The 26,452-nt window shown below is 34.6% G+C and overlaps 1 protein-coding gene across 1 annotated transcript in view; it reads left to right on the top strand.

The window, feature by feature from the left end:
• The window catches only part of CCDC85A (coiled-coil domain containing 85A), a 233,128-nt gene extending 207,731 nt beyond the window's left edge, over nucleotides 1–25,397 (top strand). Inside the window, exons 5-7 of the mRNA XM_008070606.2 lie at nucleotides 13,396–13,530; nucleotides 16,570–16,689; nucleotides 24,974–25,397. Of these exons, the coding sequence (XP_008068797.1) occupies nucleotides 13,396–13,530; nucleotides 16,570–16,689; nucleotides 24,974–25,063 (345 nt within the window). The 3' untranslated portion in view covers nucleotides 25,064–25,397. The remainder of the gene's footprint in view (nucleotides 1–13,395; nucleotides 13,531–16,569; nucleotides 16,690–24,973) is intronic.
• Nucleotides 25,398–26,452: the final 1,055 nt, after the last annotated feature.

Raw genomic sequence — 26,452 nt, 5'->3', positions numbered from 1 at the left:
GAGAGAGAGAGAGACAGAGAGAGAGAGAGAGAGAGACAGAGAGAGACAGACAGACAGACAGATTGAATCTGAAAATCTTGTTTTCCTTCATGGATTGCTTTTGTAAGGAGGTATGGTACAAATAAATTTTTTTTTTTTTTGAGTCAGTGTCTCACTCTGTTGCACAGGCTTGAGTGCCTTGGCATGATTATGCACTGCACCCTCATTGCTCACCATAGCCTTGACCTCCTGAACTCAGGTGATCCTTCTGCCTCCTGAGTAGTTGGGACTACAGGCATGCACCACCATGCCCAGCTGATTTTTTTAATTTTTGATTTTTTGTGAAATCCAGGTCTCACTATGTTTTCCAGGCTAGTCTTGAATTCCTAGACTCGAGCTATCCTCCCACCTTGCCCTCCCAAAGTGGTGGGATTACAGGTGTAAGCCATCTCATTCAGCCAAAAATAAACATTTTTAAAATCACTTGATTTTCTTTCTTCCTGGTAAGAGCTGTTTGTGACAGTTAGAGCTCATGCTTTCACAATGCTTCCTTTTGTGCTCTAACAACGTTTTCACTTATAGCAGATTTCAGTTTTCCCTGCTGTCAGTCTTATTACTACCAAGTTTGTAGAGGCTACACTGCCTAGATTCATTTTGACTAGTCTTGTTTTTGTAAACCTTTATGCATATGATCATTGTTAATGCTCCAAGATACATCTTTCAACAGATGGCATGGGTGGAGTTGCAGCCTAACAGGCAACTGTGCTTATTTGTATTATTGATGTGTGTCCTAGAGAGGTGGCTGCCCTTGTATGAGGCTGACTCTGCCTTTCTGTTGTCCTCTCTCTTGTCTTGACCATTTTGTGTGGGAGCTTTATGGACTGGAAGAGTCATTTAAAATCTTAAGCCCCTTCTTTTGCCAAAGTCAGGGCAGCAAACACCACCTCATAGTGTAATGTTTTGTAGTCAACTCACCAGGTGTTTATTTAAATCGTTGTTTAGTTTTGGGGACTCTGTCTTTATGCATGTGTTCCTCTGGGCTCTGATGGCTTGCTGAGGTGTTTAACACAAGCATTAATCGACTCTGCTCTGTAAGTCAAATGCAGTGTTAATTAGCATTACTTTTTTGCACTTGCATCCACAGTGGCAATTCAGTTCCATGCCCTTACACTCACTGTCCTACTTGTGGCTCTTTTTTTCCGTTTTTTATAAGCCTAAGATCTAAAAGTATTCAGACATGTTCCTCTCAGCAATAATGCCATAAGATTTCATTTTATGTCAACCTGATTGGAAAGCAATTTAGATACGTCAGTCTTCTTTTTTTTCCTAGAAATTTCAGTGTTTCTCACGGGGAGTTGTATGGCTAATAAAAGGCAAAATTTAAACACATAAACTTATTACCAGAAGGAGAATGTATGTAAATCCAGTTGTCCACATTTCCTACCTATTGTTTAACAGCTTTTTAAAAAGCAGGCCTTCATTGTTATTCTTTGTCTGCTGTCACTCTGGCTACAGAGACACAGGGTGTTTGCTGTCTTAAACCTTTCAAGATATTAATTCTTTCCTTCCTGGGGTTTGCCCTCTGTAATTCTTGTAAAAAGGCATCCTGCTAACCTTCTGTAATTACTTTCATTTTATTTTATTTTTCTGGGAACTATATTTAAATATCTGCAGGTTTTGCCTGGAGTAACAGCTATTTCAAAATTATTTTATTTTTCTTCCGAGAACATCATATTGTCTGAAGAGATATTTTCACCAGCAATGTAGTGATCATTGCATGAAGTTAAAATCATTTCCAGTTTAAACATTTTGCAAACTCTTTTTATTTCACATGTCAGAAGAAAACCATTTGGAGGGTATCTGTGAGAAAGAATGCTTCAGAGCTTTGTATTGTTAATCACCTCTTTGATCTTGATTTTAAAAGCTGATGAAGGAGTTAGATATATTACTTCCTCTGGTATTTCCTCTCCTGATTAATGGCATGACCATTTAGCTGGTACCTAACAGAAAACTGGGAGTCATCCTGAATTCCTCCTTCTACCTCACTGCCTGCATTCAAATAAACATTAAAGCTCATAGGGTCCTGCCCTCTAATCCATCAATGTTGTCCTTTTTATTTCTTCTGCCATTTTCCAGTATAGGCAATAAGTTATCATTTTTTTTACTTGAACTTCTTTTTTGACCTCCTAATTGGAACTTTATCCCAGCTAACCTTGCCCCAGTCAAATTATTCTCCACATTATTACTGGATCAATCTATACAACACAAATCAGTTCCTGTTACAGCAATGGCTCTTTATAGAATGAATTTCAAATCCTTCCTATGGCATGGAAGGTTTTCCATGATCTAATTCTTACATGTCATATCAGACTCATATCCTGGGCTCACATCCTTCTCCTATAGGAAGAAAGAACTGCTTCTGTTTTCCTGAACATGTCATCAGCATAAGATTTTAGGTATTCCTTACCACCTCTTGTGTGACTTCACAGATGTCAGTCTTGGCTATTATTTGGCATAACAAATGAGGAGTGAATGAATAAATATTACTTTCTGATTTCCTTAACCAGGATCACCTGAAAACTTAGAGTAGTCTCCACTTAATGAAGTTGAGAATAGTATCACTACAGGTGATTTTTAAAAATATTTTTGCCACTCAATATATGGCATTACATAGTGATTTTCATGAGAATCAGTATATACTTTGGATGCTCTATTATTAAAGTCTTTTTCTACTTTTGGTCTGGCAATCATCTCTAGTGATATTTTTCATTGCTCTTTTAACATATCTGAGCTTTACTGTAACCTTAGAAATTGATGGAGGTGATTCAGGATTTTAAAGATAAATTTATTTTGCTTACATAATAATAACTATGAGGGGAAAATAGTGGAAATTTAGCTGTGTTTAACATCGTATAGATTTGGCAAATATGGTACATCAAATAAATGTCAATTTCAGTTATTTCAGGCCACTTTAGCACTCTAAAAGTTCACTTTAGTTACTTGATGGATGGTTGAGTACCTAGCAATTACCAAGTATATAGGCACACAAGTCAAGCTCATATGCCACTGTTTTTGGGATAATAGAGGAAAAACCACAGTCTCGTGTAGATTTTGATCATCTGTTAATATTTTAAGTGAATGTTCCAAGATATAGGAAATACTACTGTAAAATGTAATCAGTCTTAGAATTGAGCTCAATTTTTGTCAGATTACCTTAAGATGAGTAGTCAGGATGGTGATCCAGGATCTTCTGGATCTTCCTGAAGCCCAGGAGCTAAAGAATAAGTACACAGAACAGAAAGAGACATCTGGGACCCATTTGTCAACCATTGGAAATAAAATTCATATGATCATGACTTGTTCATCAACAGAGCTAAGAATCCAGACTGAAACAAGTTTTTTGATACCAATTCCAGGACTATAGAGAGAGATAGAACTGAAGGAGGGAATGAGAAAAGAAAGAAGCAGGGCTGGAGGGTGGGGGAAGACAGGAAAGAATGAGAGGGGAAGAGAGAATTAGAGAATGTAGAACAGAATCAAGTGAGTGACATTTTAGATCACACTAGTGTGGACCAGAAAGAGCAAGGGATCCAGAAGTGTCAGTGGAATTGAAAACACAAAGAAAAGAAAGTTCTAACAGGAGATAGATTATTCTCTCTGTAAGATCACTATATGTACCTGGACCCCTATTGTATTTGTTTTATGGCATGATTCATATAGTATTCCAAAATGAGTTTTTAGTAATTCTTAACAAATTATTTGGATAACTTTGTAAGATTTCAGGTTTCAAAGTCATTTGTTTATTATTATAGATTCAAACTTTATGTAACTGTTACAGCCACAGTTATGTGCCTGAAATGGGGAAAGTCAAATGAGCACAGAGTTGATGTTCATCTGATGTGTGCCAGTTAATCTGTATCCACTATTAAAGTTAACATGTTTCTAATCCAATACCCCTAAAGATCCTTAAACCATTCCCACCAACCTGATCCTCCCTAGGATCTTCTGGATCTTCCTGAAGCCCAGGAGCTAAAGAATAAGTACACAGAACAGTAAGAGACATCTGGGACCACAAGCAAACAAATTTATGGGATGTAAATTATTATGAATAGCACCAAGTCCACAGTTAGTATCTATTTTTTTAGATTTATGTATTTATTTACATTGACAGATAAAATCATATGTATTTGCTATCTATAACATGATGACCTAAAGTATATACACATTGTGGATTGACTAAATCTAGCTAATTAATAAATGCATTATCTCACATAGTTAGCATTTTTGGGTGAGAACACTACATTCATTCTCTTAACATTTTTCAACAACACAATACATTATTAACTGTAGTCACCATGTTGTATAATAGATCGCTTGAAATTAGTCTTTTTGTCTAACGGAAATTTTGTATCCTTTGACCAACATCTCTCCATCTCCCAATCCCACAAAGTACCCCAGCCTCTGGTAACCACTATTCTACTCTCTACTTCTATAAGGTCAACTTTTTTCGATTCCATATATAAGGGAGATCCTACAATATTTGTCTTCTATGCCTGGCTTATTTCACTTAATACAATGTCTTCTATGTTCATGCATGTTGTCACAAATGACAGAGTTTACTTTAAAAAAATAAATAAATGGCTGAATAGTGTTCCATTGTGTATATATAACATTTTATTTTTCTGCTTGTATTTTGATAGACATTTGAGTTGATTCCATATTTGGGCTATTGTGCATAATGCTGCAATTAACATCAGAGAGCAGATATCTCTTTGACATACTGATTTTATTTATTTTGGATGTATACCCTGCAGAGGCATTGCTGGATCATATTGTAGTTCTATTTTTAAGTTTTTGAGGAGTCTCCGTACTTGTTTCCATAATGGCTGTACTTATATAGAGAGTATAAGGGTTCCCCTTTCTCCACATTCTTGCCAAAACTTATTATATTTTGTCTGTTTGATAACAGTTATTCAAATAGGTACGAGGTGATATCTCAGTGTGGTTTTTATTTGCTTGATTAGTAATGTTGAACACTTCTTCATATACCTATTGGTTATTTCTGTGTCTTCTTTTGAGAAAAGTCTATTCAAGTACTTTGCCACTTTTAATTGGGTTATCATCATCATCATTATTATCACTATTATTATTATTATTATTATTGCAGTTGAGTTGTTTGAGTTCCTTATATATTTTGGATATTCCCAGTTAGTCTTTAAAGCTCAGATTCGCCAGTTTTAACAATCTTTTAATTACAGCACTTAGCAGTTGTTCTAACATAGTAGGTGTTGAGTAATTGAGAGCGATTATGACTAAGACATGCCTTCAAGGAGTTTTCTGCCTACAGAGGAGCCACACATGTCAACAGACTACAATCACTGGCCACCTGTGAAGAAGAGAATGGTCGCTGCTGTAGTCCAGATTTCTCCTTCCAATTTATTTTATCTTTTATGATTTAATCTCTTTTTTAATCTATTTAGTATTTTCAGATATTCATGTTCTCATCAGCACTGAGATGTAGTTTCATGTGTCAGGGCTCTCACTCTATTTGCTGACAATTTTATTTTTTTCTAATGTGACTGCTTTTAAAGGCAAGTGCAGAATCTTTGCCTAGCGTATTGTTAAGGAAGCTTTGCACTCTTCCATAATTTCCACAGAGCCCCTCTACCCATTGTATTCTCTATGTGGGATTGGTGTCTCAATGTCCAAGGTACTGCAGCATACTGTATGTCTCCGCCCCTAGAACTCTTCATTCTTTGGACCACTGCCCTGTGCCTACCTATTTTGTATTCCTTTCTTGCTAGTGTTGTTACAGTAGGATGCTTTGGGTATTTTTAATTCTGTTCCTTTTGTTAGAAAGAGTAATTTCATATTTGGGGGTGGAAATGTGGGTACTTTTATACTTAGACTACTTGAGGGCTGAAGCTTAGGGAGTTTCCTTCTAATTCATTTCAAACTCTGAATCCTGTGGGCAACTTGTCCTTATATGCAAAATTGCTATGGAGCTGTTACCATAAATTTTGCCTTTTAGTCTTCCAGCATGGTTCTACAGAGCTTCTCAACTTCAACAATAGTGACATTTGGGGCTGTATGATTCTTTGTTGTGAGGAGACTGTCCTGTGCCTTGTAAGATGTTTGGCAGCATCCTTGGCTTCTACCCACTAACTGCCAGTAGAAACCTTGTGGTTTTGACAACTAAAAATGTCTGCAGACATTTTTGCCAGATCTCTTCCCTAGGGGACCAAATCACTCTCAGCTGAGAAATACTACGCTAAATAATAAACATGTGGCCGTAAATCGACACGTTATAAAATGTGTTGACAAGCAAAGCAAAAACATTCTTGATAATGCCAGCAATGCATATAGAGCACTTATGAGTACCAGGCACTGTTTTAAGAACTCTTTTCATATGTTTTCAAACCCATAGAGTGATATACCATCTTACCATTATTACTCATTACGGTGTTCATAAATGAGGAAATTGAGGCACAGAGAGGTCACATAACTCATAAGTGTCAGATCAAGAATTTTAACATAGGCAGTATGACCTTAGAATCTATGATTTGAACTTACTGTGTTTCTCTTTCAACAAACATTTTTCAGAATAGATAGCTACATGGCACTGCACGAGATATTGCCTCTGGTAGGTGCATAGTAAATATTTGTTAAGTGAATAAATGAATGAATACCTATAAATACAGGAAAGTATTTAGTATTTTAATTCAGTATTGAGTGTATTCTTTAGTTAATTTGTAGTATACTTTTCTTTAGATATAGCCAATTAAAAATTATTATTACAGTAAAGCAGAGTCTCAGCATTTCTAATCCTATACATAGGAATCTCTTAGAAAGGGTTTTCCAAAGTGACCTTTAAAGTCTTTTCTAAACTGAGCTTCCATTTGTGTGCTAGTATAGTTTTATAATATGTCAGAGTGAAGATTGGCCAAACTGAACAAAATATTATTTTCCTGATAAGATTAGGCAAAGCAACTGCTCACACCCTCTAATAAGGGAAGACTGAATTCATTCTCTCTCTTAAACTAGATATGTATTCTGATGTGATATGAGGCACTTTATGATAGTTTGATCAAATTTAGAATTTATAAAAAAATTGAATGTCTTTAAGTAACAGGAAATCACTTTAGCTGATCATTCTGCAGGCTTCCATAGTTGGCTTTTTATAATAGATAAGAGAATGGGCTCTAAAATTTGTTAGATGATGTTTACATCTTATTTATATCTAGTCAGAAGCCTATATTTTATATGACAGACATTACTTTATTGAATGTTAACTGGAAATTTATATATTGAATATATATACACAAACATTATTTTAGTCAACTGGAAATGTATATAGTGCATACACAGACACATATATATTCTTATGTGAATATGTGTATATATGTACATATCTAAGTGTATATATATCTGTGTATGCATATTTATACACATATATTCATAGTCAATAAGAAATGAAATATATCAATTTTCCATTTTCCTAGAGTATAAAACAAAACTTTTTTCAGAAAGCAGTTTTATTTACAATTTTTTTTCATTTTCTCTTCATTAGTATGTGAAACACCGTGAAGTTTTTTTTCTAGCTTCATTTTTTAGATAATTTTGTCCTCTTCAGAGACCACAAATCAAATTAAAAGTCTTCATCTTTTTGGGATTCATGGATTTTAGATAATACATACTATTGGATATTTCTTAGTGTTTTTTTCATTGTTTCTGTGAGGAACAGTAATACGTCATGAATTCACCCAAATTTAAGAAAAGAAGTATCATGCCATGTGTGGTGGCTCATGCCTGTGTTCCCAACACTTTGGGAAGCCAAGGCAAAAGGATTGCTTGAGCCCAGGACTTCAAGACAAGCCTGGGTCACAAAAATTTTTTTTTTTAAATTAGCCAGGCATGGTGGCACACACCAGCTACTTGGGAAGATGAGGAGGGAGCATTGCTTAGGACTAGGAATTTGAGGCTGTGGTGAGCTGTGATTGTGCCACTGCACTCCAGTCTGGGTGACAAAGTAAGACCTAGACTTAAAAAAGAATTAAAGAAGCATATGACTGTGTTAAAAAGTTAAATGGTCTACTTTTTCCCCCCAGAATTGGTTTTTACTTCCTTCCTTTACATGCATAACTCATTACAAGCAATAAAGAAAAAGAGAAATTGTTTTATCTAAGAGATTCCATTCATCGCTATTTTAAGTTCTGATGAGATTCATACAAGTTTTCACTCAAAAATGGGCAAATGACACCAATCACTATCATCATGTTCTCTTCACAAAGGTGGGTGTGGATTTCATCCTGATCAGCTTGTTTACACTCTAAGCTTGTTCCACCTTATAAACAAGAATTGTAATAGGACAATCTTCAGAATAGAACAAAAGGTACAGAAAACCCAGAGGTTTGCACCCTCTACCTCTGTGTATCTTTATTAAGTAGACAACTATTTATTATTTGATCTTAGTTAGAAGGGAGAATGTTGCAGATGCAGTGATTGAAAACTTTGTTATGAATTCACGTTTAAGTACATAGGAGTTTGTACCCTTTCAAAGTTTGGAGAACCATGGAGACTCTGAGCCCAGAAGTCCTGAGATCCATAGGCTCTGACTTTGGCTAAACCCATCCAAATGCTGATGTGAGAATTAGTTTTCCAATCTCTTCTTCCTTTGAGAATCAATAAAATGTAAAAGTCTCTGAGTCAGGTTGATGCATAATTATTCCTTTTAGTTTAAATAGGGACTGCTTTTTACTTTACAATTCTTAATCATCAAGATTCCCAATGAAGAGTTCTTTTTTTTAATTTTTAATTTTTTTTATTATTGTTGTGGGGTACAAGTGAGGATTAACTATATAAGTAAGCTGCATGCAGGTGAAGTTTAGGCTTCCAGCTGATGCTTACCCTCGCCCCGCCCCTTAGTGAACCAGGTATCCTTTGTGTTGTCACGTGCCTCCCACCTCCCTCTCTCCCTTAGCAGTGCCCAGTGACTGAAGATCCCACCTGTGTGCTAATGTGACTAGTGTTCAGGGTCCAGTGATGGATGAGTGGCCCCTGAATATCCTTGAAATATTCAGTTCTTTGCTTCTGTGATAGTTCACTTAGTATGATGATTCTTGGAGGCTTTTTCCAGTAATCTTTTTTTTTTTTTTTTTTTGAGTTGGAGTCTCACTTAGTCGCCCAGACTGGAGTACAGTGGCCGCTCCCGGCCACCGCAACCTCGACCTGCTGGGCTCCGGCGATCCTTCCACCTCAGCCTTCCAAGTAGCTGGGACTACAGGCGTGCGCTACCACATCCGGCTAATTTCTTGATTTATTGTAGAGATGAGGTCTCGCCAAGTTGCCCAGGCACGTCTCGAACCCACGGGCTCAGGCAATCCACTCACCTCAGCCTCCCAAGGCGCGGGATTACAGGCTGAGCCACCGAGCCCAGCTTTTCCAGTAATCTTTCCAGAGGAACTTTTATCTGTATGTCCAAGGTTTGCTGAGATGTCTGGTGAATAAGGAGTAGAACCTGGAGTTCCCTCTTTTTCTTCCTCTCAGTACTTAAATTTCACTTTTTCTTCATCCTCACAAATTTCAGAAGCACTTCATTTTCTGAAAAACTCCACACTATTTACCTTCCAGGGGTGTCCAGAGTTTTAAAGGAATAAAAACTATTCACTATAGTACAATTATATTGAAACTTTTATAGAGACGCAGTGATGGTTAATTCTTAACCTTCACCCAACTGCTTGTTTATTTACAAGTGTACATTTCCCCCTTTTTGATTCTAATTACATATAGAAATTACATAAAGGACCATATATAAACCTTGAATAATTTTATGAATTTTAAAAATAATTTTGATTTGGTGACAACCAGATTATTGAACTATCCTTGTATTTTATGAGACAGTGGGCTCAGTTCTGCATGTCTCTTGCTGATTTCTTCCTATCTTATTTAGGGCAGTAACCTATGCAACCCTTTAATTTCAGTGGTTTCTTCTGTTAGCTTAATGAAACAATGGGTCAGAGAGGTAGAGGGTGCAAACCTCTGGGATTTCTGTACCTTTTGTTCTTTCTGAAGACTGTCCTATTACAATTCTTGTTTATAAGGTGAATAAAGCTTAGAGTGAAAACAGGCTGATCAGGATGAAATCCACACCCACCTTTGTGAAGTGAACCATTACACGATGATAGTGATTAGTGTCATTTGCTCATTTTTGAGTGAAAGCTTGTATGAATATCATCAGAACTTAAAATAGTGATGGATGGAATTATTTTATGATAAGGATATTGTGAAGAAAATTTTAAGATAGAGATTATTATAAGGAATATAAGAATATTTTAATATAAAGAACATTCCTCACTTGTTTTATATATGGAAGAACTATAGGCACTGTCATACCCAAAGTGCATACATTTTTTTTTCCTTGAAAATAATATGCATCTTAAGAAAAAATTTAAAAACAAGACATCAATTTTTATTTTATTTTACACCATGTGCAATAGTAAAAAGGAAAAAATACCTGTTATTTATGTTTAAATGTTTAAAAATATTCTTATATAAGGCAAAAGAATAGAAACTTTCAAACTTAATTAAAATCATTTTACTAGAAATAACAATAACTAAAACATAGTCATAAAATAGCAAAATGACAACTTAATCACAGTAGTTTCATTGTGTCAATTCTCTTAAAACTCATATGATGAATTATAATATTTTTCTCAGTAAAACCATAAATAATATATTTTGTATTTGTTAAGATGATCTTTTTCATTTTAAATGCCTTAATTTTTCTTAATTCTAATGAAGTAGTCAAATATTTTGTGGACAATAATAAAAAATATATCAAACCTCAACTTTAATGAAAAGATCTTTCAGATTTATGATAAGACATAGAAATAGTAATGTATATTGTCTTCTTCAGTAATAAGAAGAAATACTTTTGTTTCCTAATCAAGGATGTTTGCTTATAGTGTTAGAATTCATGATTTCTATGAGTCTTTACCACATAGTAAATAATCTGCAATTTGCCTCCTGCACAATCTTGATGCAGAGCACTACTTTACTGTTAGCATTTAGGGTAGACCATTCTGGTATCCACAAAATAGTTTGTGGATTATGCCATATATTTATACATAAAGTAGCTAATCAGTACACAGGTTTCTGTGGGAAGGGTGGGTCATTCAGCAATTACTCTTTAGAAATTTGGAATTTTGGAAAACTACAGAAAACAAAACTAAGCAAAATGAAATTTCCTCAGAAAATAGAAAGTGATTTTCTTAAGATTATTTGGAATTATTCTCCCAATTAATAGTCAGGATCTGGGCTCCCTATTTTGAGCTCCAAAGTTGGCAGAAACAACTCCAACAACCAAGTTGTGAAGGCTTCTTAGGTTTTATGAAGCTATCTTCAGAAAATACCATGATTGACAATTGTAGAGCTGGCAAAGTGCTAAACCTTTATTAGTATATAAATACCATTTCCATGTAGTTTATTTGAAGGTCAAAGATGATGGTTGGTCCAGAACACATTTTCATGTATACAGACTAAATAAAAAGTTGCTGACTTGACCAGAAAGTTAATAATCCTGGTTCTAAAAGAGTGCCTTTTCCTTTAAAATGGTTATATCATCAAGTAGTTTGCTCTTTCACAAAAATTTGATACCTACATATGTCTCACTTAAGAGAGTAATAACACTATATAATGTAAATTTACTATGTTTGAAGATAACTTTTTACATGACTTAAAAGTATAGTTGTTGTTTTATATGGTATCTACTTTCTGAAATTTGTATCATAATGTACAATCTCTACAATCGATAGTTGCTGAATGACTGCTCTTTCCAGCTTGCTTCTAAATGGTCATGGATGCTACCTTATTACTATACCTTAGGTTTCACAGGTATAGTAATAAGCTTTGTTACCGTGGAGAGGCACTGGAATTTAGCCTCACTACACATTAAGGAAGAATGAAAGTAAAAATTCCTCTATGTTTTACTTGATTGTTGAATCTGAAAAACACAAAAGCTGAGTCATGCATAAACCATGGACAGAACTAAATCCACATGATATCTTTTCGTATTTATGAAAGTAACTATAAAATTTGCATTACTCATTAATGATTGCCTCAGAAATAAAACCATGCAGATTGAGGTAGGACATGAATTTTTAAGCCATGAACCATATTATAAATTGTTGGAGAAAATTCTTTTGATGATAGAAATAAATTAGACACACATGACAAAAGAGCAATGTTCAAATCAGTGTTGCTATGATGAAATTATTATTGTGTCCCAAGTACAAATATGTAATTGTCTGTGTTTTATGTGAGGAATGGGTATTTGGTACCTATTGGATAGGTACTTGGTACTGATTTCATAGATTTAGAAAAAGTTTTGAGAGCACCAAATGCTACTCATCATTTCTTTTTATACTTAAGACCGTGTTCATTTTTTTAATTGTTCAATTTGAAAAAGTAGAGATAAGTAAAATTAGACCAGTACTATTCAGAATAGAGCACTGACTTCCAAGAAAATGAATCAATGAGAACTAACATATTATGTTCTCATGTTTAGTCTCCTAAAACTACAATATTTAGACACTGGAATTTTGTGGGTTTCCATTATTTTAAAAATTATTCTCATTCCTTGGGACATAGCATTGTTAGTTAAGGGTCTTAGTGAGAGTTGACAGGGAGAGAAAATCATGTTCAAATAAGTTTATTTTGTTTCTGATCATTTTATTAGGATTATACAGTTTGGTGATGTGAAAAAAGATGAAATGTATACTTTTTAGTTTTTTAAAAAAATTTTAGTTATATGATATCTCTAGTTCCAACAGGTATAGGAATTTGGGAGTTAAGTGGTTGACAAATATTTTGATAATTATGTAGATTTTATATGTAAAATATTTTTAATGTAATCATGACCTCTTAGCTCATTACATACTTTTCAATGTACAGAAATTATGTTGAGAATTTGACGCAATATCAGTTTTCTGAATATTATTGAAGATGTATCCCAAATTTGCATTCCTTAACAAAAGAGCATAGTGCTCCCAATAGTATATCGAATAATTATTTTAAGTTCTGAGGTTCTGCAGTTTATTTCTTACAGGTAAAAACCCATGAAATAGTTGTTTAAATAGTTTCCATTTTTTCTGTAATTTTAACTTTATCATGGGCTTCTTTTTGATAGCTTGAGAATATAGTTATGTCTTTGCTGAAAACTTAAATCAGTATTAGCTCTGATATACAGAACTTCATATTCATTTTATTTTCTTTTTTCCCTAGCTACAAGTGCATGCTACAGCTTGCCATTGTGGTCATTGTTGTTCATTTCATTAAGCTTCATGTTCTATCTGCTTTCTTGAGACTTGGGAAACAGTATTTTTCTGAGTGATTGTACCATATTGTTCCAAATATAAGGCCAGCCAGAATAGAAGGCAACCTCCAACTAGAAACAGCTCAAATATGGAGAAAGGCTGGGGTCCCAGAGCCCGGCGGGTCTTGCAGTGGTGGCAAGGGTGCCGAGGAATAGGACGATGCCTGCCCACTTTCCCGGTGAGTGAAGAGTCAGCTGGATGCATTTGCTTGTGCATGACCAGATGACTTCTGTCGCTAGAGGAAAAGTTATACTGGGGGGTAGGAAACAAGTTTAGATACATGAAAGAAGGTTGCTGTGTGTCTAAATCTGGGGAGGGAGGATGGAAGTAGAATCTTTCAACTCCTAAATGGTCTTCCTTTGTGTGTGTGTGTGTGTGTGTGTGTGTGTGTGTGTGTGTGTGTGTGTGTATGTGTGTGTGTGTCTTTTTTCCCCAAAACCTGGGATGAAAGTTGGGTAACCCAAAACAGGAGAGAAATACAAAGGTACTATGGACCTTTCATGAAAAAAGGAGTTTAAGTCATTTCAAAATTGTATGTTTCTAGGCCAGCTCAGAAAATCATTCCTTGCCCTTTCAAGCTGACAACTGACTGAGAGGTGATGCATGCACTATGTAATCACAGTAGCTTGAAAACAAGCAACTCAAGCTGGAAATCACATTTCCAGTTTTATTAAGATTTTTCTCTTGTTACATTCCCTGTTTCACTCAGAAGCATAATTTAAACACAGTTCAGTAAAAATGTATTGGTCAACTGTAAGTAAAATATCAATTGAACCGAGATAACTCTCCAACTATTGATCTGATTCTATTAAGCACATATAAAACTAACCTATTTTATAGCACTAAATGAGATATAATAGAATGAGGTGCTTCATTTTGTTGCTATACTCTGGAAAACTATTTAACATCTGTTGGTGCTAAATTTTACCAGGCATTTGGTTACCTTTGTGGCTTTACAAAAACAACATAAAATATGAACCTTGATCTTTCTGGCTGAATACGAGGCCATGACTCTCAAAGCTACTTTAAAGTAGAACTTTAATCCCTGAATGATATGTTTTCCTAACAGTATACTGTAGGAAAGATTCTATTATTTTTAAAGGAAACTAACTTTTAAAAAAATGTGTGCGTGTTTCTGAGTAGATATGGATAGAACAAGATTCTCCTGAAGTTTAAATAATGGTAAATGACCCAGATGATTTGGTTTAAGGATACTGTTTGCATTCACTTTAGAAATTCTCTTAAACCAAAATACACTGAAAGATAAAGGCCCATACCTAAGCAAAATGATGCCAATATTGATATACCTATCTTTTTGCCAGACCTAGGAAGAGAATCTTTGAAACAGAAGGTCTGGGCAGAAAAAGGTTTGAAAGGAAGAACGGAAGGAAGTAGTCCAGAGTAGGAAGGATTGTTGCCTGCTAAATTAGATTACCAATAAGAGGGAAAATAGCACTGGAAAGGCGAGCACTAAATGTGAGGTTTGAAGTGAACTCTGTTTAACCTCAGAAGTCTTTTAAAAAGAGTTCATATTAGTGATACCAGGAGGGAAAGAAAAGAATAGAGGTTTAGGGTTATTCAGGAATGAGAGCTTCCTTTATTAACCCCGGTTTGGGAACCCTTTGATCACTACAGAAGAAAAAAATGTCCAAAATTTGGTTGTGAGGTAGGGGGAGGATATGCTCCTTAACCATCTTTAAACTTCAAACAATTTTCTTTCTCATAGGTTTGGCAGGCATTATAATGTCTGGTTTGATCTGAGTTACAAATACAGAAAAACAATCTGTATATTTTCTTTTTCCAGAGGTGATTGGGCTGTTATAATTGGAAGTACTTATGTCATTACCTGCTAATAATTTAAGTGTTAGTAGCAATGAGGGACAAAAGCCAAAAAAGCCACTTAAATGTCACATTCTACCATTTTCTCTTCCTGTTGGCTAGTGAGGGTGAAGACATGACCTGATTGGATTGTACAATTCTTTGAGCAGGGAAAAGAATGTGGCCTCAGTAGGCTTATGAGATGACAAGAGGAGCCTTCAGGGACATAGGAAGAAGTGATAGCAACAAAGAAAGGAATAAAATATTGTAAACTACATAAATAACAGTCTTTGCAGAAATCAATGAGAATTGTTAATTTCCCTATAAAGCGTGGTTTGCATACAATCCATACATATAATTGCTATGCACAGCTTCCCTCATTCCTAAAATATACAGCATAAAAGTTCTCCTGGAGATGTACAAATTTACATTCTAAATTACTATCGTTTCTCCCTTTATGCATTCACACACAATGCATCTTCAGTGACTCTTCCTCATGGGTAGATTGATGAAATCAACTTAACTAGAGCAGTTATTAATCTATTAGACATGAAAAAATCTGTAGACATGTTGATAGGCAGAAATTAAAATCTCTTAGGTCCTCTAATAGTGTAATGATCTACATAAAAGTAGGTTTGAAAAATTCCCATTTGGCTGCTTTTACTAGGAGAGTAGATACCTGATGCTTTCTTTTTCTTTGCTGATTCCTCACTCTTTCCCCAAGCAACCTTTAGAAAAAGTGCAGATCCCTGGGGGAAATGTCAAATTAATCAAGCCCAAGTTCTAGTTTCTCTTCAATTAATTTGAGGAATCACTAAACAGAAAATGTATCATTTGTATCATTTTGTTTTCCATGTCTAAAAAGGCCAGAAAATGAAATAATTGGTTCTTTAAAAAAATATTAAATTTCATTACATCTTTTTGGAAAATCCTCTACTGTAGGTCTTTCCCTCAAAGAAGGATTTTATAAGAGACACAGTTTTTCCAGTGCAAGGATGTGATTAGTCTGCATATTCTGAGACATATGGAATTTGGCATTTGCTTGCTGAGTGAGCATGTTTAACTCAGTTGTAGAGTAGCTCATGAATTCTCTGCTCTGAGTATCTTCAAGTTTCAGAAATCATTTTTGCAGTGTTCTTAAGGGCCATTCCTTGGAGGGAGGGGAAACGTAATCAGAGATGACATCTGGAAATGTATTAAGTGGCTCTTGGTTAAACTTTCCTGCTGGCCAAGCAGCTAATGTGTTCCAATTAACAGGTTGATACCATCTTAGGATAGGTAAAGGAAAAGTAACAAAATGCCTAATTATCATTTGGCAGTGACATTGAATATTGAATGACATCTATGGAGTTACAAACGACTTTTGTTTTAATAACAAAGTTGTTGATTTTCTACTAAGGGTTCTTTTAGGTTGTCATCAGGGGCTGATGGGAGTAACAGTTCACCCAACTCTGCAGCTAGCTTCAGTGGACATGTCACACCTTCCCAGCAGCCTGAACCTGTGGTACATTCTCTTAAGGTAACCAACCATGTGCAACCATTTATTCAGAGCTTCAGTTGTGTCGTGGCTTGTTCGCTGTAGTCTGGTAGTCCTCACAGTCTTGCTTGAACCATAGATGTTTTATTTTTTGACCTCTTATGGTATAACTTTTTGAAGTATGATTTTAATTGTTCTAAACTAACAATGAGTTTGGGTACTTATGGTTGAATCTCTAGTTTTATCATTTTGTTTTGAGTATAATGTGGCTCATATCTATCTGCATCAAAGTTAAAGTCTGTGCATGTATGTGTAAAATATTGTAATAGGTATTTTATGTGCAATGTTTGTAGCATGGATATCTTCAAACGTAGGAGGTTAATAATTGGTCAAAATATGGAAGAATATCATATTTTTATTTCTTGATGCAATTGAAGTATATTGTGCAACTTACTAAAAGTACTGAAACGAACATAAAAAGTAGAAATTAGATCTTCAAACTCCAGTGAATGCTCCCTTATAGAGTAGTAGAAAATAGGTATATGGTCTTATACATAAAACTAATTTTTTTTTGTAATTTACTTCACAGTCTGCAATGACTTAACAAAAATTTTGCTGAAATTTATCAACTATTTTCTTGACTAATAATGAGCTTTCCAATAAGTAAAATTAATTTTAAAAGCACCATAACTAAAATGAATAATAAATAAAAGATGTCAGTATTTATCTATCTCAGAGAAGAAACTGGTGTAGATAATAAAAATCATCTTAAAAATAGAGATGGTTCCTTAAAATTTTATCAGTTCCCAAGTATGAAACACTATCTGCCAAATTTATCTATAATTCCTAACATGCAGTCTTGTTCAAACCTTTCTGAACCATAAAGTAGGTAGAGTACTTCAGTTCTGCTTTTTACCACATGAGTTTCACAACTTTTATTAAGATTGTGTCTGTTTCAGAATGATTTCTCATCAGATTGAGGAAGCACTCTTTTGGAGTGACATGCACAAAGCAAATAAGTAGATGAGAACTTAAAACTGTTTATTTGATTTTGTGATAATTTAGTTTTAGCAGAAGATTTTGTTCCCCCAGTGTATATATTTTTTACCTTATACAAAATGAATTTGCTTTTCCTAAACATATACAAATTGTTGATGAAGAAAGAAAGGAGATTCATGCTAATGGCCAGTGGCAGGGCATGTGGCATTTTCCTGTCTTGGTTGGGATAATTAACAAAGTGGGCACCTGAGGGGAATCCCTGGGAAGACAAACTAGTATGAGGGACACTGCCCTACATCTGGTGGGTGCTGGTTTATTGACTGACAAACAACTTGCTCTCTGTAGCAGCATTTGAATGAACTTTCACATGAATCAGGCACTAGCTATGTGAAAAGCATTTTAGAAGTAGAAAATGGACCAGAGATTGATTTCAATCTTGTGGTATTAAGTATCTGTACACATTCCAGAAACAACACCTTGCCTTCCCTGCTATTCAAACTATTTGAAAGCCATTTCGGCCTGTTGCCTTATTAAACAGTAAGTGCAGCTTGAATCTAATTAGCATAGTGGGTCACACTGAAATCTTTTCAAGATTTCTCAGTGCAGCTGTTAGTGTGGTCTGAAAGGAAGGGGAGGACAAGAAAGAGCTCCTCAATTTTCTCTGAATTCATTCTCTAATTTTCATATAAAATGTTATCTCAAGAGAGGGAGACATTATATCATAATCAGTACACATAAGTGTCCTCAGTTGGCAGATGAGTGATACTGAGCAGCTGAAGCTCCTTTATTGGATAACTGGGGCCCTTGAATATAAAATATGTTTGCTTCTGTGAGTTAACTGTGTTGGGAAACAGAAATATGTGCAAACATAGCTTTTGGAAAATGCATCTTAAGAAGATCTCAATGTAAAAAAACAGAAATTGTGAATACTTGACATGCTTTTTATTTTAAGAGTCCCCTATCTAGAGTAGATTTATATCACAAGGTTTGTCTATTTTGAAAGGAATAATTAGAACAATGACTCAGTTTCTGACTTTCTGATAAATTTCATAGAAATTTCTAGGCTTTAATAAACTCTACGGTCATGGTTTTGGGGGGGGCGTGTTGCAAATCAATGTGAGAAATGAGCCCATTTGCAATAACACTATATTTTTCTAGCTTTAAAATTCATAATAACTATTAATTAGAGCTTCACTTTAGTAGAAATTAACTGATTTGAAGTACACTTCTCTAAGGCACATTGCAAATCAAATTTGTAGGCAAATGAACTTGTACAAGGAGCGTTTTAAGTTTTCTGTGAATATTCACTGAGCACAGTGATTTCCTCTAAATATGTGAAGAATGTAAATTAACTGCAATCTGAGGTGAGTCTCAGGACTTAAAAGAAGTGGTATCTATATAGTAATAATGGCTGGAAGTTTTGAATCAGAGTAGTTTATAAATTAGATTATTTATTACAGTATCGAACTCTAGTCTCTGACAGTATCTGTGAACTTGACATGAAGATCACACTTCATGCTTAAGTCATATAGTTTGACTCAACTGGTTGTTGCTATAAATTCTCAGGTGATACCTTTAGATAGGACCATCAGCATTTACCATGACAATGATAGAACGAATTATTTCAGCAGTGCCATGGTTCAGTATGAATTCCATAGGAGTTTTAGGAAAAGCATTAGTTTTTTTATGTTACGTCAATGCTTTGGTTTATAAGATGATACAGATAAAAATAATAAACAGCACTTCAAAGTCAAACTTTTGTCCCCCTTTATACTATAGAAAGTATCTACATTAAAACTGTGGACACTTTTGAAGGAATATTTTCAATCCATTTAGGGATAATTTAGTGGAAAATAAATTATTTGGAAACATAGACCTCTAAAGGCTTTAAAAGCATTTTATCCCTAGACATTTTGCTGTAATAAAAAAATATTTAGTGTTGTGCAAGTATTTTCACTATAAGGAGCCAGTGTTTCTCTTTGCTACTGTCAAAGTGCCATCCCCACGTGCTTTTCTTAGGCACTGGGGACATGTCCAGGGAAGAACTGTAGTGTTAGTAGTTCTTATGTGCATATTTCTGGGTTTCACCCATCACTATCATCTTTTTTTAGTCATCTTTTATATAGGCCATGTCTACATATCGTTTGAACCGTTTGGCATATAATTGATTATATTGCCAAACAATGGCATTACAATGGAGAAAGAGTTACTGACTTACCTCCAAGTGGTTGACACAGTCAGGTTATCCTAATGACCAAAGTAAATGGTTCTGATTATTTTAGACATTAATGAATTCACTTCACTATTAGTGAGGTGAAGGATCACTTTTAATAGCAATTTGAAAATCAAATAGAATTCATTTGATTCCAAATAGATTTCAGCAGAAACAACTGTTTTGAAAATATTTTGCCATATACTAATCTGATATGAAGACATGGAGAAAACTAAAGGTTTTACAAAGTGGAGCTCCTTGATGGTTCTATTATAACTAACAAGTTTTTTTTTTCCATGTGAAATTTGCTTTTCTTTTTCAACAAATCCAGGTCTTGGATGTTCAGGAAACTATAGATCGTCAACAGGGTAAAGAGTATGAACATGACCTTAGTGAGACAGAAAAAGCTATAGTCAGAGAAATGTGCAATGTAAGTTTAATGTGCTTTATTGTGTATTCTGTGTTGAAACCACATTGTAGCTTAGTTATTGCTTCATGAATACATTTCAGAATGCTGACCAAATGCTTTTGCATTTTTCTATGAAAATAAAACCAATTCCCCTTGTTTTAAATTTCAGTTCTATTGCATTTTATTAACATAATAATCATGTTACAAAATATTCAGATCAGAGATGGTTAGCCAATTCTGTATTCCAGAAGAATCTATGAACATTTCTAAATACTAAATTTGTTCTCTAAAATCTTATATTACTAATTTTGATAAAATACTTCTGTTTCATACTTTAAAGAATTTCCTTAAAGATCAATGTTTAAAAATTTATGATAAACAAAGAAGATACAACTTTCTTCAGATTTATTTGTAACTATTCTTGGGAAAAAAATCACCACCTTATTAGGTAATATTTGCTTAATGCTTCATGCATATGATATGTGTGTTTCATGTCATGCAAAGTATTATCTTTAGCTTTCAATGGTTGACACAAACTCAGAAAATAGTAATGTGAAATATATAGGAACCTAAAAGATAGTTAGACAAATATAAATCTATCCATTAAGTCAAAGAAGAACAGGGTTAATAAAAAAAGATATGTCATTTTCATGATATAGATCCAATTTAATCATTAATGTGGTTTACATTTTATTGATCACTGATTAATTTTAATTTTTTTGTAATATACATGTGATATATCATTTAATCAAGAGTATAATTTGTGAAGCTTTAAATAGCTAAATGGAATATTGTAGAGGAAGCCACTTGTTAAATACAAGAAATCATGGTTAAGCACCGATTATGCTAAGTAATGATTTTAAATTTGCTTAATATTATACTTTTATCTTCATATTCTTTTCTCCATTAGGATATGGAAACTGCTTAGAAATTTCTTCCAGCTGTAGATCTATTAGGACCAGATATTCTCAGACACTTACTCATCTCGAGATGTTTCTGGAATCCAGTAAATGTTGCATAATAAATCCCCTGGGCATTTTATGTGCTGAGATGAGATGTTTAGTTTCCTGCTTATTTGTTTTGTGGCTGCTTTTTCTTTTGTGACCCTCTGCAAGTTATTTTTCTTTCTTGCAAATCTGTTGTCTGTTTTCAAAAGGTCACTAGTTCTAGATGTCATATTTCCTAAATTTACCACTATTCACCTTACCAGCTTTTCAACTTATGCTTAAGGTTTTCAATTTGAATGTTTTCCTCAGATAAATTTAAAAATTTGAGCCACATTCCTAGGAATTACTGGTGTTGCTCATTTATTGACTATGGAGTGAGATATAAAGTTTAGACAATACAAATTGTGGAACTAGAAGGGACCATAGATGTCATCCTTCAGTGTTGTCCAAAGAGTAGTATGTGGAGCTCTTTCGTAATTTAAATGTGTGAGTTTAACACCAAACTATAGGCAATTCAGATATGAATCCCTGGGTATGTCTGAAGAAGCCAAGGTCCAGAAATTAAGTTACTTGCTCAAACTGTTTCCAAATGAATAGTGAAATCAGAAGTAGTACCGAAATTTCCTTTGCGAACCAACTTTTTACACTTTCCTAAGTATGATAAATCTGGGAATTTCCATTTTCTCTCCTAAAAAAAAAGATGTAAAGCACCATATCTTACAGAGAAGATCATCTGTGCTTAATGCCAGAATTTCTGTAAAGAAGTGCCAGAATTGTTTGTTTCTTTTCCTCCCTGCCTCCTGTCTCTCTCTCTTTCTCTCTCTCTGTTCTTTTCCTTGTTTTCTTTTTTTCTTTCCACTTTTCCTTTCTCTCTCTCTTTATTCTTTTTATTTCCTTTTCCTTTTTTTTCTTTATTCCTTTTTTCTTTCAATTTTTGGACATTGGAAAATATATTTTTTAGTCTTAAATGAAGCCCATTACTTGATTGAATCTTGGTAATTTTGTGTTGATCTTTTGGTTTGCCTGCATTTTCAAAAATACTTCAAAAGGCACCAGGTAGTGTTGTTTTTTCACTATATAAGCTCCTTTCAGAAAGCCAAAAGCTTAGCCTTTTTGTTTTAAAAAGTTCTTTAGAGTCGGGCTCAGTGGCTCAGCCTGTAATCCCGCGCCTTTGGGAGGCTGAGGTGAGTGGATTGCCTGAGCTTGCGGGTTCGAGACCCGCCTGGGCAGCGAGACAGCGAGACCTCATCTCTACAATAAATCAAAAAATCAGCCGGGCGTGGTAGTGCATGCCTGTAGTTCCAGCTACTTGGAAGGCTGAGGTGGAAGGATCGCCAGAGTCCAGCAGGTCAAGGCTGCGGTGGCCGGGAGTGGCCACTGTACTCCAGTCTGGGCGACAGAGTGAGACTCCAACTCAAAAAAAAAAAAAAAAAAAAATTCTTTAGTGTATCTTTTTCTAAGTGTCCATTTTTTCCTTTGGTCCCCAGAATTTGAAAAAAATGTAAACAAATCAAAATCTCATTTTTAAGCCACCCTATATTTGAAAACAATTTAAAAATCAAGAGAAAGCAGTATTGACTTAAAACAATATTGTCATTGTTATAAATTATATGATCAAAACACATGGTAAATACCAGAAAATGAAGAAAAATGCAGATTGTAAGATAGTTTTATAGATCAGTAATTTCTTAGAAACTAGTAAAGATTATTAAGTCTTGGCTTCTGTTAGAGAAACTTAAGCTTGTTTCTACATGAGAAATGGAAAGCTTTCTCATAATGTGAAGTTAGTTATAAGACTCAGGTAGAATTTAGGATAAGTTTGGCTGTAGTTTCTGATATTCTTCCTGGAGATAAGTTGATGATATCTGTACGGTAAAAAGACTGTTATCTATAGTGCCATCATGTTTGTTAGTAGTAAGTAAGATGTTAGTTATTCTCTTCTCAAACTGTGCTGAAGAAATAAATATTCTAGCCTCTAAGAAATAAGAAATCGTAAATCTGTTGTTGTTTTTTTTTTTCGTAGGGATGGTTTTATTTTAGGTTTGTCTGTGTGGCTTTGTAAATTCCCTGAAGAAGTTGAAATATTTGACTGGTCTTCTCAGTCACAGTTTCAAACACATACCTGTTCTGCCTTTTTAGTTAACGAATCACTACTCCTCTGTCCACCTCGGTATTGCTGGTTTATTTCAAATACAGCCTTCTGTAAGAGTGTCCTTTTACCACGTAGTCATTTCTGGGGTAGGCCCATTGTGTTCTACATTTCACTATCTGAAGAGGAGTTGCACTTGTGAATTGTAAACATCTAATGCAATGTGTCTATGATCCTTGTGAAGTCTTCAAGTCTATCCTCTGCATCTAAACCAGACTTTCAAAGCATGCAGGATAAATGTATTTAAGGACTAGAAAAGGAAACTTTATAGCATCCTTTGGCTTCTTGATTCAGTGTTTGTACCTCATCAGTCAATTTATTAAGAAAGACTTTCCTAACTTCTGTGTGTATAGCTTGGGTCACCCATTGCTGCCTAATTCCTTTCTTAAATATTTAAGGACCCTAACTGTAACTCCCTTTGAATACAGCAGGACGTTACTGCCATGTGGTGATATAGACTGAAAAATAGTGTTTAGTAAGTTCTATTGGCTTTCAAATGAAGGTAGACAGAGACATATATATTTACATATTACTGTGAATAGTATTGGGTTTCTTTGGAGTATCTGCTTCCATCTACAAGCAAAAACAAAACAAAAGAAACACAATTTATGAATAATTAATACAAACTAGTTTGTATCCATGTTAGAGTACTGTAAATTTTTGTGGAATTAATCAATCTGAACATTAACCTTATGGTGAAACACCTTAGGAGGGTTATGGTTGCTATTATGTGTATGCACATGCATGCACATACGTGTGTATTCTAATTAATGTTAGAGTATTTGTATGTTTTTGGTGAATTCAGTAGTTTTACTTTTATACTTAGCATTATTCTTGATCTCAAGTTTTGCTAATGTCCCTCTAAAATGGCCCAGTTTTTAACACGTTGTAATTGTATCTGTTTAAGTGATTTCTGAATGTATTCTTATCTTTTTCCTACATTTGGATGCTGTTTTGGAAATCTGAAAGAGCATACCGTTTGATAGCCAAGGTGATGATAGTGTAGTGATGACTGAGGCCCCCATTCTGCAGAAAAATCCAGAAGGATTTACTCATGGTCCTAAGACTGCCAGCTCAGAACTTAAGTAGCTCAAGAACAAAAGCTCATTCATTTTCCTCAGTGCATTAAACACTTTGATATCCTTTGCTATAGATGTATACATAGAGGAAATCACGATGATCTTGCTAAGGGGTTCTTAATTCTGGCTACATATTTTAGACTCAGTTTGTGAGCTTTTAAAAAAATGAAGTTGCTCATGCCTCATTTCTGTCAATGATATCAGAATCTTTGAGGGTGGGAATTACTATTTAAGAACCTTCCAAGTGCAGCTGGAATTCAGAACCACTTCTGTAACTAGAGTAAGTTAGCCCATCATTCTTAATTTTGACCCTGGTTGCTAACAAGGTGTAGCAATCCCATCTACTAAGCAGTTCTTATGTTTCAAAAGCTTGTCATTGCATATTGTGCTTGAACTCATCCATGTGGATATTCTGTCTCTTGTCTTCACATCCATCTTTGCCTCTCTCATTGTTTCACTTAAAAAAATGCATCCTTTGTGGAAGAGGACGAGTAAGATGCTTATTCCTTTTTTTCCTTCTTTTTTTTGAAGGTTGTGTGGAGGAAACTTGGAGATGCTGCAGGTTCGTGTCCTGGAATTAGGCAACATTTATCAGGAAACCAGTACAAAGGACCAATGTGAGAAGCACTCTTACTCAAACATGAGATCACCACTGCCAGAAAGAGATAAATGAAAAGAAGACAAAAAGAAAAGAGTGGTTTTTCACAAACCTGGACACAAGGAATGACATGGAGTGACTGTACATTGCATATATCTCCCCTCTAAATTGTTTAGTATCACTTCCCCTTACCCAAGCTGATATTCTGTGTCTTTCACCTCAGTGTTCATAATAGTCAATCTCAAACAAGGTAGATTTGAAAATCTCAAGGTAGCTTTGAAAAATCTCAAACAAGGTAGCTTTGAAAATCATTATTTTGGTACTAATATTTTCATTAGAATTAAATGTTTTTAACTACCAAGATCTAATATTGTAATTTGGAAACCTGCATGGTTAGAACAGTCCAGTGGAGCCTCAGTGGTTTGGATACTGTTAACTCATTGCATATAATGGTGGAAGTTTTCTACCATGTTGTGTTAAAGACATGAATGGGTGTGTTCCAGATTCCCAAGTTTGAGAATTGGACATCTACCAGCTATATGTCAGTTCAAAAAATACTACTTTCTGGTGTATAATTGGTTTGGATGCAAGATAAGGTTATGTTTCTGGGTTTTTGTTTTGACTTCTGAGGTGCTAAAAATACCACATAATTCTTCCTACCTGCTCAAACGGTAGCAAGACTTTGTAGAGTGCTTATCAGACAGTACCGTTTATTTCAATTGATCAAAACAAATATATCTTTTAAAAAAATCTTGACAAGTTTCTCATAAAGACATATCTTGGGGACACACCAACTTTCATATTTATTCATTGTATCCATTGATGTTAATATTAGCAATTTCAACTAAAAAAAAAGCAAACATAATTTTTCTAGGTGTTTCAAGCTGTGAGATGTCAATTTCTACAATTTAGTTTCTAGATATGCTGTATATTTAATAAACTTTATGTAAACTTTCAAATATTGCACTGCATTTATGAAAAAAAGCTTTCTTTGCCTACTGCAGCTATCTAACATTTTATGAAACTGACGCATGTCCTTCATTATTGAGGCTAAAAGCTCTTGTTCAGATTGCTTGAGGTTTGAAAAAGAGGTGTGCTAGCTTTGCTTAGCTTATTTCTTATTTTTGGTATACATATATATACATAAATATAATACTAGAATGTGTGTATTGGAAATGCTATGATAGGTAATTTGTGTTTATCCAGATGCAATGATAGTTTCTTGTATGAATGTGCAAGAGGCCTGTGACAGAATGCTACGTTTTTACTGTAGTTTAAGATTATAAAAGTAGGAATGCAACAATTCCAAGTTTTCAGATATGTTCTAAATTACTGCAGTTTGATTCATAGCAGAGGTTACTGTTTTTGAATGGGCTTATTACACAGTATATTGTCATTGGTGGGGGAATGTG

This window comes from Carlito syrichta, unplaced genomic scaffold (assembly GCF_000164805.1).
Source record: "Carlito syrichta isolate Samal-C Ts95f unplaced genomic scaffold, Tarsius_syrichta-2.0.1 Scaffold313849, whole genome shotgun sequence".
NCBI lineage: Eukaryota > Metazoa > Chordata > Mammalia > Primates > Tarsiidae > Carlito > Carlito syrichta.
Note: the sequence above shows the minus strand (reverse complement) of the source record. Positions and strands in the feature narration are given on the sequence as shown.